Genomic DNA, 18,689 nt, shown 5'->3' on the forward strand with positions numbered 1-18,689 from the left:
AAAAAAAAAAAAAAAAAAAAAAAGAATCACCCCTAAAATGTTGCTTGGGTTTAGTGTGACTTAAAAAAAAAACTATGTTGCCTAATTTTTTTTTTTTTTTTTGTCCTTTTTGAGATCGGCCGCCCTGCGCTCAGCCAGTGAGCACTGTGAGCGCACCGGTCATCCCTATATAGGATCCGAACCCGCGGCGGGAGTGCTGCTGCGCTCCCAGCGCCGCACTCCCCCAGTGTGCCACAGGCTCGGCCCTATTTTTGTTTTTGTTTTTTTTTTAAAAGATGACCGGTAAGGGGATCTCAACCCTTGGCTTGGTGCTGTCAGCACCACGCTCAGCCAGTGAGCACTGTGAGCGCACCGGTCATCCCTATATAGGATCCGAACCCGTGGCCTTGGTGTTATCAGCACCGCACTCTACCGAGTGAGCCACGGGCCGGCCTACCTATTTTTGTTTTGATTAATGTAACATACTTTATATTGTAGATAAGTCTAGAAGATAAAGAACTTATGACCTAGCCTAATTTGCCCTGAAGTTAGTTGATTTATAATTAATATTTTCTATCAGTACTATCATATTTCATTTTGAAAGCTTCTTTTACCAATCCTGAGGGTTTTTTTCCCCTTTGCCTTAATACTGTTATACAGATTTCAACTTAATTCTGTTACAGTTCAGATTTTACAAATTAAAAACTTTAACATTAACCTCAAGGGCTTCTGGATTGTTTGAAATATGCATTTTTATATACTCGTTTTGACTATATATTGGAGCAGCCATTCTTTGCTGGAGATAGAATAGAGCAGGGGTGGGAGATGGACAAGTTTACAAAGTGAATAAATAAGGTACTTTCTGATTGTGGTAAATGCTATGAAGGAAATAAACAGGATGACAAAAAAGAGAGGAGGTGTTAGGATGCTTTAGGAAGGTGACACTTAGGCTAAAATTGTAGGATGGGAAGACACCAGTCATGTTAAGCGCTATGGAAAGGGCCAGGTAGACGGTACAGCAAGTACAAAGCTTATGAGGGAAGACAGTTTTGGCATGCTCAAGGAACAGAAAGAAGCTGGCAAGGCTGGTGTGTAGCAGGCAAGGGACAGAGAAGGGCAGGATGAAGTTGGAAGGTATGTAGGGGCTCGACAATGCAGGACCCTGTAGGAAATTATTAGGAGTGCAAAGACATTGAAAGGTTTTAAACAGGGAGGCTAGGTTTCATGGTAGCTACTTACCAATACTGTATGTTATTGCATACACTCTATTGCTGAAAGTATATCAGACTTGAGATTGAATTTAGTCTTCTGGAGAACTCCATGCCCCCTCTCCTGCCATGTTTTGGCATACCCTAGTTATGAGAGGGCTGACTGGCTGACTGCTCTTGTGAGTCAGGATGGATCATGACCTAAAAGTGTGCTGTGAAGGGAGGTATCAGCCAGTTCCTTAGGTTTTTTGTTTGTTTGTTTGTTTTTGGCAGCTGGCCAGTACAGGAATTCAAACCCATCACCTTGGTGTTGTAACACCACACTCTAACCAAATGAGCAAACCAGCCAGCTCCAGTTCCATAGGTGTACAGAGTCATTTTTTCATTCCTTTCTTTTTTCAGCTCTGCAGTGCTTTGAAACACTTTAATATCTGATTTTAAAAGAACAAATAAGTTAAAACTTGAAGAACAAATAAGTTAGGGGTTAAATTCTCATAATACCAAACTATTTCTTATTTTAGGATGTGGGATCCTTCTTCTGGGTACATGTCAGGGTTTAAGAAAATCATTAGCTGTTATGAGGAAAGGATGAGGAACTTAAGACAAATATAAAGTACAGCTACCAGTTCTTGATTAATGAGAAATGATAGTAGATAACATCAAATTAAGATGCCATTTGAAAAGTAATTTTACCCAGACCTTCAGATTTACCCAGACTGCAAGTTACATAAGAAAGGGTTACCCAGGACCAGCCGTGGCTCACTCGGGAGAGTGTGGTGCTGATAACACCAAGGCCATGAGTTCGGGTCCCATATAGGGATGGCCGGTGAGCTCACTTGGGAGAGCGTGGTGCTAACAACACTAAGTCAAGGGTTAAGATCCCCTTACCAGTCATCTTTAAAAAAAAGAAAAAAAGAACAGGTTACCCAAACCTATGTCCTTACATTTTTTATTAAATATATTTTTATAACTATTTAATTTGGCTTATAAATTTTACATTAAAAACACTTTTAAAAAAAGGCCTTTCTCACTGGAGGAATTTTGCTGTGAAATGTTACATTAAATATTATTTTTAATTAAGATATTTTATAATTTCATAGACCAGGTGGTTACAGCTATTCAATTTGGTGGAAAAACAATGCCAAGAACAGATAGTTGCCCAGCAGGAACAGTTCTACAACCAAATTCAAGTAAGTTGTCATTTATATTGATTCTTTTTTTTTTTTTCCTTTTTGTCTTTTTTCGTGACCGGTAACGGGATCGCAACCCTCAGTGTTGTGCCCGTACCGCGACCGGCAACGGGATCGCAACCCTCGGTGTCGCGCCCACACCGTGCTCAACCAGTGAGCAGACCGGTCTCTATATGGGATCCGAACCCTCGGTGGGAGCGCCGCTGCACTCCCAAGCGCCGCACTCTACCGAGTGCGCCACCGGGCCGGCCCTATATTGATTCTTTTTTTATTTTATTTTATTTTATTTTTTTTGTCTTTTTGTCTTTTTTCCGTGTCCGGCAACGGATCGCAACCCTCAGTGTTGCCCTCGTACTGGACCGGGGACCGGCAACGGGATCGCAACCCTCGGCATTGCTCCCGCGCCTTGCTCAGCCAGTGAGCGGGAACCGGTCTGTATGTGGGATCCGAACCCTTGGGCGGGAGCGCACTATCCAGTGCGCCACCGGGCCGGCCCTTGATTCTTTTTTTAATGTTTGTGAAATTTGCAGAAAAACCAGTTAATACATTTTATCAATTTTGTTTATAAATTAAAGATAAAGCATCATATTATCTTTAGAATATTTTCTCATATTTTGAAACACGGTATTTTCATAACATTTATAAAAGTGTGATGTTTAATATACTTTTTTACCCAAATCTGTAACTTTTTTATTTCCAGCGTATACAGGAGGAGATAAAAAATTTAGTCAAATTACAGACCCATAATACTTCCTGGGCTTCCTATGATAGGAGTTCTTCAAGCAAACAAGTATCTTCAGAAAGTCGAATGGGTTTTTTTTCTGAAAGCAGTGAGAGAAATGAATCTATTATCAGTTATCCTAAATCTAAAGAACCTGAAATGCAGCAAGAAATGTCCACATCACAACCAGACTGCAATGTGGATAGTAGCTCAGTGAGCAGTGGGTATGGTACCTTTTGTGTCTCAGAATTAAATACCTACAAATCTGAAGACCCCAAAGAGTTCATGGAGCACACAGACATTTCTAAAGGACAGTATGTAGCACCTATGATGCAGACAGATTCACTTGTAGATGGTGTAAAAAACAAGAGTTTTTGTATACAGACTACTGAAGAGTTTCGTGCATCTTTAAAGGAAGACAGTTCTATTTTTCCTGGTGAATTCGAACATAATTTTCTTGGTGAAAATAAGATTTCTGAAGTATACAGTGGAAAAACAAATAGGTAAGTAGAATTTCTCCACCATTTGAAGGGAGTTTTACCCGTTTATTACATTTAGGATGTAGTAAATAAAGTTCCTTTTAGTTGGACTATAATAGAATGAGATGTATATGAACATTTATCAGTTTTACCATTAAAAGCAAAGTATTTTATTTGTTGCCTGTGGAAAGTTGAAATAAACAAAGCACACTATATACTAATGACATCTGACTTTCTTCCCACATGCTATAAGACTACTAAACTCTTAAGGGGGGAGGCCTTGCCAGAAAATTCCTTTTGTATTTTCTAGTCACTATAAACTTGCTAAAAATTAGGAGACAGGACTGAATTAATAGTAGAATTTTGTCACACATGTTTGTGTAATTTGAAACTGAAAATTATATACAAGCATACTCAATTTTATGTTTTTTATATATAAGAAGAATTTTGGGGCTGGCTGGTTAGCTTAGTTGGTTAGAGTGCGATGTTATAACACCAGGGTCAGGTCAAGGGTTCGGATGCCAATATTGGCCAGCCACTAAAAAAAAATAATAATAATAATTTTTGTAAGTTTAAAGACTTTTTGATTGACTTTGGAGACTTTTTAGTTAAGGAGACTGTGGCTGAAAGTTTTTAAAACAAACAATCTTTTAAAATTTTGGAGTTTACCCTAATTTTTCAGTTTTATATCTCTGAAGTATGCCATCTAAAGTAAGGTATTTACGGGCCGGCCCGGTGGCGCACTGGAGAGTGCGCAGCTTGGGAGCGTGGCGGCGCTCCCGCCGAGGGTTCGGATCCCATATGGAGACCGGTTCCCGCTCACTGGCTGAGCGCGGTGCGGGTGCAACACCGAGGGTTGCGATCCCGTTGCCGGTCCCCGGTACGGGTGCGACACCGAGGGTTGTGATCCTGTTACCAGTCAGTAAAAAAAGACAAAAAGGAAAAAAAATAAAAATAAAAAAAATAAAGTAAGGTATTTAGCTGTAGTAACACAAGTACTACCTACTATCAGGTATAATTATCAGTCTATGCCAATAAATATGCTTTCATTGTACATAACATATTGAGTACTTGAAGGGGAAAGTGTGGTTTTTATTCTATTCCATGGCTGCAGGCTCTGTGTGTTGTTAATTACTGGTAGTATTTTTGTTTACTTGTCCTTTGGTAATAAGTTGAAAAAAGAAATTTAGGTGAATCAATAAAAACCTATCATCTTTCCACTATTAGAAAAACAACTCGGGCTGGCCCGATGGCGCACTGGAGAGTGCGCCGCTTGGGAGCGCGGCGGCGCTCCTGCCGAGGGTTCGGATCCCATGTGGAGACTGGTTCCTGCTCACTGGCTGAGCGCGGTGCGGGCGCAACACCGAGGGTTGCGATCCCCTTGCCGGTCCCCGGTACGGGCGTGACACCGAGGGTTGGGATCCCGTTACCGGTCAGTAAAAAAATACAAAAAGGAAAAAAAAAAAAAAGAAAAACAACTCAAAGCATTTTCCACTGACAGTATCTACTGGTGTTTAGCTTCATATGTGAAGGACAGCATCTAAAGAAAGTAATTTTGGTTTCTTAAATAGTAAATCTATAACATCATGGGCACAAAAGCTGAAGCAGAATCAACCAAAGAGAGCACATATAGAAGATGGATGTCCAAGATCTAAGCAAGGAAATGAGCAAAGCAAGAAAACATCAATTGAAAAAGTAGGTAATAAATCACTTTTCTCTGGCACGCTTCAGCTAGTGATGATTACATTAGGTTTACTACACACTCATCAGCATAATTTTTTTGCCCTTCCTTTTGTATCATTAATTTGTTCATTTATAAATCTTTCTTTTGGTGTCTCAAAGAATTGGAAATAATGATATGCTCTAAGTGTTGCTTCTTTATTAGGCTGGAAATCAGAACTAAGAGAGATGAAATACTGTAACAAATGAATCGTTTGTAAAGGTCATATTTCTCTATGTACTGCAAATGTTTACACTTAACCAGAGTAGTCTATTTAATTATTTTTTAAAAAGCTTTCAAATAATTTATATTACTGTTAAGGTTTTTTGTTTGTTTGTTTGTTTGTTTGGTTTTTGGCAGCTGGCCGGTACGGGGATCCAAATCCATGACCTTGGGGTTATAATATAAGGCTGTGCTCCAACCAGCTGAGCTCACCAGCTAGTCTCCATACTATTAAGTTATAAGAAGTAGTAGTGTATGTGTTGAATACCTTAAGATGCCTTTATAAAAAAATGTTGAAATTTGGACAATTCTGAGTTTATACTCCAAATTGTAAGAGGTTAAATATTAGAATTCTATGTGGTCCTTTTGCTAACCTTGCAGCTGCTTTCATTAAAGGGCTATAGATATATTGAGTGTTTCAATACATCTTTATAGCTTTATTGTCCTAAATTGTCATACAATAGCATTGTTTAGTATAATACATTGAGGTTGCAAAATCAGGTCTCCTTACAGTCCTTTAGAAATTGACCATGTCTTGATTATCCTAAACATAGTCTTTCCATTATCCTATGCAAAAGTTCTATTGAAGAATAGAAGTCATAAGAAGGTAGTCTAACCTCCATAAGGCACTATTTATTTCTCTTTTCTTTCAGTAAAATTTCTCCTTCAACACGTGATGTTTAGGCTTTCTAATATCAACCATTCTTTAAACTTCTTCAGATTTGTGTTTAGGAGTAGGGAAGTGAATGTGAATGAAGCTGCACCAGCCACCAAACTTCTATGGCCGAGGAAAGCCCTTTAGTACTATCTTAGTGGTTCTATTCCAGAAAAGCCCTTTAGTACTATGTAATTCTCTTCTTTCGAACCTGTATGGTATATCTTTGTTTGGTATGATAGCATAAAGACATTTGGAGACTGGGATAAAAATTGCTTTTTTCACTGGAATAAGTTAACATAAAGGGAGAATGTTTTCATACATAGTTTCTTTACTTGTTTTTACTAAGGTTAAGACTGGAAACTCCACCTTGGTGAGACTTTTCCACTTCTGATAAACTTTGGGTTTTGGTTATGTAACTTGTATTCACTGGTTTTCTTGTTGTCTTTTATAATATATTAGATGTAGCCCAGTGGTTCCCGAACTTTGCTGCACAGTAGAGTCACCTGAGGAGATTTAAAAATCTACTTATCCTGGCTGCAAATCCCAGGTGTTCTGACTTCTTCAGTGTGGGCCATGACCTGTGTATTGGGAGTTTTAAAGCTCCTCAGGTGATTCTGATGTGCAGTAAGTCTGGGAACCATTGGTCTAGCCTAATTTTCCTTCTCAATTTGGTGCAGAGTCAGACCAGTGATATGGCGCACTGCCTGAGAAATGCCCTTCTAGTAGTGTCTTCTGCCTCTCTTGATCAGTAGGGGCTATGAGGAGGCGATGATTCCCTCTGGGTATTTCCTTTTCTTTGATCATCTCCTGGACAAGTTTTATTTATTTATTTATTTATTTAGGTGCATGATATATTTGGTATTAAATCATTAGGGGAAATCAAGTTTCTTTGATATTTCTGAGTTTTAAATGATTTTGTGCAAATTGTGGTTGGTGAATCAGAGACACCACACCTGAATTGCTTTTATTACATGCATAATTCTGGATTCAGAAAAGTTGGAACTTTCCTCTATTTAATCTTTTCTCTTCTCCCGTTGTTTTCAGTTTTATTCTATAGCAGGGAATGCTTGTTATCAGAATTCTCTAGTGATCCATTTTTCTTTTTATACAGTGGTAGTTTATTTGGGGTAATATTTACTTGGAAGTATTGTATATTATTTAGCAGAAGGGTTTTCCAGAGCTCTGGTTGTTCTTTGTTTCCTTGGTCCTTTGTCTTGGACAGATGCAACTTGACCATTTCACAGGCTGAAGAACTTCGGGTAGTTTTTCAGATAGGCTAATAGACTGTTACTGAAACTCATTAAGGTCCGTGTCCTAGGCTTAGTCTAGCTTCTTCAGCTAAGAGGGTTTACGTTTTAGAAGGGCTTTTTATTGCACCGTACTTCTATTTTTTATTAAAAGCTGGGCCTGCTTTCTTCAGTGGGTGCCTTGTTGGCCCAGAAGAGTGCAGCAGGCAGCTGTGCAAGGTAAGCCCCTCAGCAGCCCACTTTGCACTTGTGTCAGCCAAGTGCATTGAAGTTTGCACCTCAGAATCAGGATGAGGACAAAATATTTTACATAGGATTAAAATATTTGACTTAGTCTTCTCCATTCACCTTTTCCTGGTCTTTTAAGTACTGGGAGAAATTCAAATAGGTAGGAGACAAAAGACGGCTTAGGTGTGTGTATGGCTGGCAGGTACAAGTAATTTCTTGATGAAAAAGAGGCTAAGGGCCGGCCTGTGGCTAACTTGGGAGAGTGTGGTGCTAATAGCACCAAGGCCGCAGGTTCAGATCCCTATATAGGGATGGCTGGTTGGCTCACTTCGAAAAAGAGGCTAAGTGCTGCCTTATAAGGCTGATGTAATTAATCCCTCTTCAAAAAAATTTTTTTTTTTTTTTTTGTCAAGGGAGAATAAAACAAAATATTCTCTTACACCAGCTCTGCTCTCCAACAAAGTTGGCAGGTTGTACATTTTAACACATGAATAATCTGGGTTTGTGTTGGAAGCAAATTATATCATTGCAGAATAAAGGGTGACGGGAGCGCCGCCGCGCTTCCCAAGCGGCGCACCATCCAGTGCGCCACCGGGCCGGCCTAATCCCTCTTCTTGATAGGTAGAGTTTTATTATCTTAGCGTACTCTTTTGTAGTGGGTTCATGGATGGTTGTAAGCAAATGCAACTTAAATACTTTTTTTTTTTTCTTTTCTTTTTTCGTGTCCGGCAACGGATCACAACCCTCAGTGTCGTGCCTGTACCGGACCGGGACCGGCAACGGGATCGCAACCCTCGGTGTTGCTCCCACACCTTGCTCAGCCAGTGAGCGGGAACCGGGATCCGAACCCTCGGCGGGAGCGCCACCACACTCCCAAGCGGCGCACTGTAGCAGTGTGCCACCGGGCCGGCCCCCAACTTAAATACTTTTTAACAGGGATTAAAAGTTTGGTGATGGTGGAACTGATAAGAAAAATTCCAGTAGAAATATTCCTGTCACATATCTGTTTGGAAACATATTTTTTGTGACAATGTCAGATACTGTGAGGAGAAATTAGCTCAGAATTTATTAGAATTGATGATAAGTAAACATTTTCAGCCTTTTCTAGGATTAGTAACCAATTGTTTGTATATAAAGAGAAGTCTCCTATTTAAGGTTCATTTTAATGTTATGTGGTTTTAAGAGTTAATTTGACTTATTGTAGTTGTAATGATGAAAATGAATTGTTTGGGTTTTTATGTTAGTTTTTATACTAAATAACTTTAGTTCTAGGCACCTTAAATTTCTTTTGGAAGTAGATGGCAAATTATAAATATAATTTCGGTCTAAACTCAAAGAACACCTGCTCCCAATTTTCTCCTTCCAGCTCCACAGAGAACCAGAATAAACTATTGTAAATCACATAGGAAAAGAAAATTATTCACTGTTAATCCCTATCATTTTGTGTTCTCATAATCATGGGGAAACCAGGCTTTCTTACTTCCTCATGAATGCTCTGAAGGTGTCTCTAACTTGTTTTTGACAGCTGGGTCTCATTCCTTGAGTCAGCAGTTTGTGCCTTATGATTTTTAGCTCTCAACTAATAGTTTTCTTTCTTGAATTGTAGTCTGATTTTGCTGCTGCTACACATCCTTGTGCTTTTTACCTCAGTAAACCAGATGAAAGTCCAAATTCTTGGATGTCTGATTCAGGAACAGGTATGGTACTTACATTTTTGTTTGTTTATTTATTGGTTTTTTGGCAGCTGGCCAGCACAAGGATCAAACCCTGGGACCATGGTGTTACCAGCACCACCCTCTAACTCACATTTTTAAAGGGTTTTTTTTTTTTTTTTTGTCTTTTTTCCGTGTCCGGCAACGGATCGCAACCCTCAGTGTTGCCCCCGTACCGGACCAGGGACCGGCAACGGGATCGCAAGCCTCGGTGTTGCTCCCGCGCCTCGCTCAGCCAGTGAGCGGGAGCCGGTCTGTATGTGGGATCCGAACCCTTGGACGGGAGCGCCGCCGCGCTTCCCAAGCGGCGCACCATCCAGTGCGCCACCGGGCCGGCCCTTAAAGGGTTTTTTTTTTTTTTTTGTCTTTTGTCCGTGTCCGGCAACGGATCGCAACCCTCAGTGTTGCCCCCGTACCGGACCAGGGACCGGCAACGGGATCGCAAGCCTCGGTGTTGCTCCCGCGCCTCGCTCAGCCAGTGAGCGGGAGCCGGTCTGTATGTGGGATCCGAACCCTTGGACGGGAGCGCCGCCGCGCTTCCCAAGCGGCGCACCATCCAGTGCGCCACCGGGCCGGCCCTTAAAGGGTTTTTTTTTTTTTTTTTTTTTTTTACAACTTGTCTGCAGTTCTTGTTATAGAATGATAATCATATACAGTACAGTAGTCTCCCCATATCCAGGGAGGATATGTTAGGCCTAAAACTGCGGATAATACTAACCCTTTATGTACTATGTTTTTTTCTATATGTACATACCAATGATAAAGTTTCACCTTTTCACTTAAAGGAAGCACTTATGGCTTCCCCTCTGGCATATCCAAATCACCAGCATCAGTACTCTGGTGCTTTGGGGCCATTATGAAGTAAAATAAGGATTACTTAGGGCTGGCTTGTTAGCTCAGTTGGTTTGAGTGCTGTCTTGTAACACCAAGGTCAAAGGTTCAGATCCCTGTACCGGCCAGCTGCCAAAAACATAAAAAAGTAAAATAAGGATTATTTGAATGAAAGCATGTAATACCACCACAGTTGATCCAATAATGGAGGTGGCTACTAAGTGACTAGCAGCAGGGTAGTGTACACAGTGTGCATATGCTGGACAAAGGGATGATTCACATCCTGGTGGGACAGAGTGGGATGGTGAAAGATTTCATCGTACTACTCAGAATGGCACAATTTAAAATTAAAACTTATGAAATGGAAAATTCCAGAAATAAACAATTCATATTTTTGACTGCGGTTTGACTAGAGGTAACTGAAACTGCAGAAAGCAAAACTGCAGATAAAGGGGGACTACTATATATTAATGTGGTTTCTGTAAGTGTATCATGTGTTGTGGTGTTCCTCTTGTACCCGTAACTTCCTTACTTGCCTTCATTTGTGTGTAAGTTATGTAAAGATAGAAGGAAGAAGTACGTTTGCAATTATTTCAAACAGCTGCAAAAATCATCTCAGCATTTTTCAAGTGCTCCAAAATGAATGAACAAATTCAGACCCTCTGCAAGCCGTTCTTTATACTCCATGGTGAGCTTATCTAGTCTTGTTTGTTTTTTTTTTGGCCACTGGCCAGCATGGGAAACCGAACCCTTGACCTTGGTGTTACAAGACTGCGTTCTAATGAATTCAGCTAACTGGTCAGCCATTATTCTAGTCCTAATGGCTTTTGTATACTGACTCCCCCCACCCCCCCATCCCACGTCTAATTCATCAGGATGAGTTAGCTTTGCTTTACTAAATTTTCCAGAATCCAACCACTTACCACCACTTCCACTGCCACCATTCTGTTAGAGCCCCATTGTCTGTCACCTGGGCTGCTGCAAGCTCTCAATCAGCCTCCCTGCTTCCACTCTTGCACCCATCAATCTCTTCCCAGCACAGTAGAAGGAGGGATCCTTTTACTTATTTATTTATTTTTTTGGCAGCTGGCCCATACTGGGATCTGAACACTGAGCTTTAACTGGCCAGCCTCTTTTACAAGATAAATCAGATTATGTGACTCCCCTGCTCAGAACTCTGCGGTGGTTGTCTATTTCCCTCAGAATGACAGCTAATGTCTTTAGGCCTACAGGGCCCAGCAAGATCTAGCCTGCTCACTTCTTTGACCTCACTTTTTGTTAGTCTCTCCCTTTCTCTGCTTCAGTAGGGAGGCTGTTTGCTCAAATATACCAGATTTTTGCATTGGCTTCTTACTCTACTTGAAATGTTCTTCCTCCTCTATATGGGGAACTCCTTCATAAGTGGCTGAAATGGCTAACTGCCTCTTGATTGTTACCCTCTCAGTGAGCCAGCCTTGACACCCTGTTTAGCATCTAGGGACTGGCTGGTTAGTTTAGTTGGTTAGAGCATGGTGTTACAACAGCAAGGCCAAGGATTCAGATCCCCTACTGACCAGCTGCCTCCCCAAAAATGTCTGCCTCCACCCACATATCCCCTTTAATCCTATTTTAAAATTTTGTCATCAAGAGCTTACATACTGTATATACTGTAGATACACCTTCTGACATACCGTATATTCTGCATGGTTTACTTATTGTTCATGTCTCACTCTTCCTGCCTCTCCAGCCTGGCACAGAAGATGCTCAATAAATATTTGAATTATTGAATTCTTTACATTGATTCTATATGTCTACACTATTCATAAAGAAATTGTTGTCTATTTTAAAATATATTTTCATTTGTATTCATTCAATTTGTCTTTTAATAATGTATCAGTTTTAAATATTTGCATCAAGTTAGGACTTTTACATGGTAAGGCATTTATGTGACTCTTTTCTCATCAAAGTTCAACTTGCTGTAACCAGGTAGCCAAAAACTAGTTCCTTCCCATCTTTAATTTTCTTTAGGTAAAAATAAGTTATTCTAGGAAGCATCTTTTCTCTCTTCCCTAACTCTTTTCTATTCTATACTTGTGCACATTAGGACTGACTTATTGGAAACTGGGGGAGAAGGATATGTATCACTCTTTGCCTGAAACTTTAGAGAAGACATTTGTACCATCATCCTCCACAGATAGGTCACCATCCCAGGTAATTTAAAAACACATTGGGTGCGTGTGTGTTTTACAGTTGTAGTTTAGTAGTCCATTATAAATTTTGTGTTTTTCAACTTCTGATATATTGGAAAAAGCAATAGGCTTTAGAATCATACCAGCGTTTAAATTCTGTCATTTATTCTCTATGTAATCTTAGGAAACTTACTTAAAAATGGAATTTAAAATGCCTGGTTAGTGTTTTGTGAAATTAAATGAAATGGTTTATACCTATTTTATATATAGTAGGTCCTCAGCTACTAACTTTTTCTCCTTTTCCCAGACCTGGTGTTGATTTTCCATCCTATTATACCTTCCACTTGTACCATACTTATGAGCAGCTTAATTTGTTGTATTAATTTTCTTTGAGCAAGAAATGTAAATATTTAGTTATTTCAGAGCAAAGAAATAAAACTTCAGTATGTGTACATCGATGTACATATTTCACTTCTGTATTTTAGTCAGGTGATAACAGAGAGTAGGTTGGAGAGAAGAACAGAGAAAAGTAACTAACCAAGAGAGATATAAAAATGGGTGACATGTACAGACAGATGGGATAATGGGGACACCAGTGTACTGTAAACATCAGAGTCCCAGTGAATGACAGAAGCCAAAATTCCAAACTTCAGGAAAGGAGCAAAAAGAGATCAACACAAAGAGAAATGAAGTATGAGGGAGGTGAGATTGTGAAGGGGGTATGGATTCTTACAAGAGTCTTTTTTTTTTTTAAAGATGACCGGTAAGGGGATCTTAACCCTTGACTTGGTGTTGTCAGCACCGTGCTCACCCAGCGAGCTAACTGGCCATCCCTATATAGGGATCTGGACCCGTGGCCTTGGTGTTATCAGCACCACACTCTCCTGAGTGAGCCACGGGCTGGCCCAGGATTCTTACAAGAGTTTGCAATTACAGGTCTTACTGTGTTATTAGATCTTGAACATCAGTAAGTTATTAATGTATTTTGTTGAATCTAAGATGCCATCAATTTTAAGGCTTCTTATTTCATATTCTGCCAAAAATAAATTTGCAAGTTAGACTGATACAGTGCTCTTTTTTTTTTTTGGCAGCTGGTCAGTATGAGGATATGAACCCTTGACCTTGGTGTTAAAGTAACCAGCTAACCAACTGAGCTAACCAGGACAGCCCACAATACTTTTTTATTATTTAGAATTTAAGAATTTAGGGAGGCCGGCCCGTGACTCACTCGGGAGTGTGGTGCTGACAACACCAAGGCCGGTTAGCTCACTTCGGAGAGCGTGGTGCTGACAACACCAAGTCAAGGGTTAAGATCCCCTTACCGGTCATCTTTAAAAAAAAAAAAAAAAAGAATTTAAGAATTTATATTTTGTTCTTATGGAAAGAGCTCTTAGATTTAATTAAACATAAGTTTGTGTCATATATCATAACGTATACTTATACATACTTTAAAAAGGAAAACATAAGTGAAATAAAAGTGGCTAAAAACTTAACCTAGTCAAGGGTTTGCATCCCCAGACTGACCAGCTGCCCCCCAAAAAAAAAAAAAAAAAAAAAAACGCAAAAGAAACATTTTACCTATGAGGCTTACACTTCTCTTTTCAACTCAGTGTTGATTTCCATGTTTTTCCGCATATCTTCGTCCAGGCCATAAGAGCATTGGTGATTTGACATTTCTTTAAAAAAGAATAAAAGACCTTGGTGCTGAGTTTTTACCTGGCTTTAGTAATTGTGTAGAACTAGCCTACTTTTTTTTTTTTGGTCTTTTTTCCGTGTCCGGCAACGGATCGCAACCCTCAGTGTTGCCCCCGTACCGGACCGGGGACCGGCAACGGGATCGCAAACCTCGGTGTTGCTCCCGCGCCTCGCTCAGCCAGTGAGCGGGAACCGGTCTGTATATGGGATCCGAACCCTCGGACGGGAGCGCCGCCGCGCTTCCCAAGCGGCGCACTATCCAGTGCGCCACCGGGCCGGCCCCGAACTAGCCTACTTTTGACTTTCAGATGGAGAATGTTGCTAAACATGTCTGATTCACCTTTAAGTATTTGTTCTCAGGGATTACATTTTAGTCTTTAGTATTTTCTTTCAAACTGCTGACATCTATTTGGACAACTTTGATGGTTTTGATATTTGCTTATGAGCAGGCAATGACAATTATGTCATAACTGCTATTTGGTCATAAGCAATTATAAGATGCCATTAATTACGAGAGGCATCCTGACTTCAGAGATGTTAAAATATGAAAACGGTCTAGCCAGTTTGCTCAGTTGGTTAGAGCATGGTGTTACAAATACGAAGGTCAAAGGTTCAGATCCCCATACTGACCAGCTGCCAAAAAAATAAAAGAACATAAAAGTGATGGAAAATGGTACCTTATATTACCGCGAACTCTAAATAGAATAACTCCAACTGTTCACCCAGGCCACCAGACAGGGACTTCTCAGGCTGTAGCCATAGCTTAGAGTGCTGCTGCTTGTCATAAGCTTCAGGACATGAAAAGGCTTCTTAAAGTTGTTGGTATATAAAGAGTAAAATTCCAAAGCAGGATTATGGGAATTATGGTATGTTTTAAGGGTTTAGATTTGACAAATTAATGCCTTTCGTGCACACACACACAAAGTATAATTAATTGTCTTATTCACAAGCCTAGTTATAGGGTTTATTTTACAATGTTAATTCATGATGCTCTGTAGCCTTTGTAGGGCCTGGATATAAATTTAAAGCTGTATGATGAATGTGTTCTTTCAGTGCTTTCGGTGTGTCTTTTGTTGAATCTATAATTTCGTTTGAGACAACGTCCACCGTTTTAATTTGAGGCTCGGGGTTAATTGGTACCACTATCATACCCTACAATAGGTCCCACCTTGAGGTGATTTAAACCCAGAGTTTTAATGTTTGCAGCATTTGTAGCATAGGAAAGATCTGATTTTATGCTTTAGAAATTAGGGTCATATCTTTTCATTTTATTAATTAAAAAAGGAGCTTATTTTCATTGGATAACTTATTTTTTTTTCCCCCCTGGTCACTGGCCAGTATGGGGATCCAAACCTGTGATACTGGTGTTATAAGGCTCATTGGGTAACTTCTTAATGCTTGTTTTTGTCTGCCACCTCTTTAAAGAAACATGAATACCACAACATAGGTAAGGAATTCCAACCCTTGATACTTGTCCCCTTGAATCACTTGAAATAATATGGCCAGAAATTTTCTCATCCTACTTCATTCATTCATTTTGAAGTCTTTTCTTACCTTAAGCTTTCGTTCTTCTTTTGAGTGGGGGGGATTACCAAGGATTTTATTCTTTGGAATTATTCACAGGCTGCTAAATAACTTAGGTTCAAATTATCCCCTGAATATTCATTGTTAGGAGATATGAAAATTATTTCATTTTGAGGGAGACTCATAATAATAGGTAATGACTTCTGAACTTAAACTAAAACTTTCAGTTCATTTAAAATCTTTCAAAAATCTTCTTATTGTACTGATCTTGATATCAGTAATTTTTTTTCCATCTTTGATAATACTATTTAAATAATTTTGTTTCATATCTTTAAGTCTAATACTAGTAATGAGATGAAGCTACCATCACTGAAGGATATTTATCATAAAAAACAAAGGGAAAACAAGCAGTTACCTGAGAGGAATCTCACTTCTGCTTCCAACCAAAATCACCCACCAGAGGTAAAGTTGTCAACATTCTGCTGAATGAAAATGAAAGATGCTTCATGACTCTTTTATCTTAAGCTTTATTTTCCCTGGGAGATCTAAAGCCTATTCACTTAAAAACATGCCAAACAGAAACCAAGTATTGAGAGTAAAACCATGCTGTTGTCTGTCTTATTTCTAGGTACTGACTCTAGATCCAACGTTACATATGAAGCCAAATCAGCAGATTTCAGGGATTCAACCACGTGGCTTTATGAATGCCCTCAATGACAGAATATCCTTTTCACCAGACTCTGTTCTAGAACCTAGTTTGTCTAGTCACTCTGACATAGACTCACTTTCACAAGCAAGTAATATTGCTTCTCAGTTATCTGGATTCCCAAAATATCCTTCAGATACAAAAGCTTCACCAATGGACTCTTGGAAAAATCATGCATTCCAAAATGAAAGTAGGACCAGTTCCACATTTCCTTCAGTATATACTATTACTAGTAATGATATCTCAGTCAACACTGTAGATGAGGAAAACACTGTCATGATAGCTTCGGCCTCGGTCAGTCAGTCTCAGCTTCCAGGTACAGCCAACAGTGTCCCAGAATGCATTTCATTGACTTCCTTGGAAGATCCTGTGATATTGTCTAAGTATGTATTTCAGCGAATGGCTTGTAATGTTAATAGATTGCCTGTGATGCCTGACTAAATGATGAAAATGCTTTTTATTGAACTTTAGTAATGTATAAAATCTTAAAAATAATAGCATTTTTAAGATAGAACATCTAAAAATTAAATCTTTTTTTCTCTTTATTGTTTATCAACTTTTTGTGTATTAATCTATTATTTTCTGTGAGTGTGCAAAGGAAATAGCCTGTATTTTTGCTTGTGAGAATGATTGTGTTCTTGGTTTCTCTTGTGGGATAGGGAGGGAAGATATGCTTTCTTAATTTTTTTGTTTGTTTTACTCTCACTAACAGGATTAGGCAGAACCTGAAGGAAAAGCATGCTCGACACATAGCGGATCTTCGGGCTTATTATGAATCAGAAATAAATAGTTTAAAACAGAAGTTGGAGGCAAAAGAAATTTCTGCAGTTGAAGATTGGAAGAAAACAAATCAAATTCTTGTAGACAGGTAAAACTTATAATTTAACTGTGAAGTTAGTGTTTTGTTTTTTTTTTCCTTTTTATCTTTTTTTGTGACCGGCAACAGGATCGCAACCCTCAGTGTCGCGCCCGTACTGCGACCAGCAACGGGATTGCAACCCTCAGTGTCGCACCCGCACCGCGCTCAACCAGTGAACGGACTGGTCTCTATATGGGATCCTCCCTGCCGCACTCCCAAGCGCCGCACTCTACCGAGTGTGCCACCGGGCCGGCCCAAGTGTTTTTCCAACCTGGATGTATTATTTCCTCAAAAGTATACTAAATTGTGATGATAAAACACTTTGTACTTTGGATTTGAAATTTTGAACACACAGACATGTTTGCCTAAAGTAGAGTATTTTTAAAGATATGAACCTACCTCTTATAATACACTAGTAACTTAAAGCCATTTATTTTGTATGGGTAAAATACTGAAACAATTGAGCAGATTTTGTCTTATGTAGAGTAATATTATTTATGGAAGGATTAGCACTATGGGGTCTCTAGTAAGTCTGTGGCTTATGCCTTATGGCAGCTCTCAACACTTTTTTTGTTTGTTTAAAACTCCAGACGTGCATAACTTAAAAGTGCTGTAGTTCTCATGAACCTGTTACAGGGCTCAGGTCTGACTGCCTGACCCCATTCAAAAACAAACCACTCTAAAGTCAAATGTTGGTGAAAATGGAAGATTTATTCAGGAATACTGGCGACCTGAGGAGAGATGTGAGGCTAAACCATCTCTCTGGTAAACCTGAAGGAGAATGGCCAGGCTGAAGCCATCTCAAAGACTCAGATTTACTGAGTGGTTTTTTAAGAGGGGTCTGAAGGAATGGAATGTGGGAAAATGAAAAGCAAGAGAGAGGGGCACATGAGCAGTGAGGGCTTCATGTAAGGTCTCAGGTGCAAAGTCTCACCAACACTGCCTGGTTTCTGCTCCCAACCTTGCTGTTATCTCAGGATCCTGCTGGAGAGAATCAGCGTAGCTTTATTGATGTTTTTCTTGGTTTCCCAGAGTCTGCAAGTTTGCAGCTTTAGGCTGGCTAGAAAACAACTTTACATTCATGTAAATAATATCATCTTGTCCCATAACCAAGTTCAAAATTTCAAATAACCATGGAAAAAAAGAACTCAGAGAAATGCGTACTAAAAACCAAAACAAAGCAAATGTGTCCTTTTTTTTTTTTTTAAAGATGACCGGTAAGGGGATCTTAACCCTTGACTTGGTGTTGTCAGCACCATGCTCACCCAGTGAGCTAACCGGCCATCCCTACATGGGATCCGAACCCATGGCCTTGGTGTTATCAGCACCACACTCTCCCGAGTGAGCCACGGGCCGGCCCCCAAATGTGTCCTTTTAAAGTCTTTAGAGCACATGTAGTTTTAGGTCCCAACATGGCTTCAGTCCTGCTCATTTCAAAAAACCTATAGGCAATTATCCCATTCACTTGAACCTTAGAAATGTAAGGGAGAAGGGACTTATATTAGGGATAGCTTTACGCCTGTTTTAGAGATAATCATTTAC

The 18,689-nt window shown here is 39.7% G+C and overlaps 1 protein-coding gene across 3 annotated transcripts in view; it reads left to right on the top strand.

Annotated features, from left to right (window-relative positions):
- The window catches only part of MPHOSPH9 (M-phase phosphoprotein 9), a 68,805-nt gene that overhangs the window by 6,663 nt on the left and 43,453 nt on the right, over positions 1–18,689 (top strand). Inside the window, exons 3-10 of one of the 3 annotated variants that reach the window (XM_008591475.1) lie at positions 2,288–2,377; positions 3,078–3,601; positions 5,149–5,272; positions 9,259–9,349; positions 12,279–12,385; positions 15,919–16,044; positions 16,211–16,671; positions 17,001–17,156. In XM_008591475.1, the coding sequence (XP_008589697.1) occupies positions 2,288–2,377; positions 3,078–3,601; positions 5,149–5,272; positions 9,259–9,349; positions 12,279–12,385; positions 15,919–16,044; positions 16,211–16,671; positions 17,001–17,156 (1,679 nt within the window). Of the gene's footprint in view, positions 1–2,287; positions 2,378–3,077; positions 3,602–5,148; positions 5,273–9,258; positions 9,350–12,278; positions 12,386–15,918; positions 16,045–16,210; positions 16,672–17,000; positions 17,157–18,689 lie in introns of those variants that run through there. The other 2 variants (XM_008591482.1, XM_008591497.1) reach the window with 2 other exon arrangements.

Source organism: Galeopterus variegatus, unplaced genomic scaffold, assembly GCF_000696425.1.
Source record: "Galeopterus variegatus unplaced genomic scaffold, G_variegatus-3.0.2 Scaffold147, whole genome shotgun sequence".
In the NCBI taxonomy this organism is placed as follows: Eukaryota; Metazoa; Chordata; class Mammalia; order Dermoptera; family Cynocephalidae; genus Galeopterus; species Galeopterus variegatus.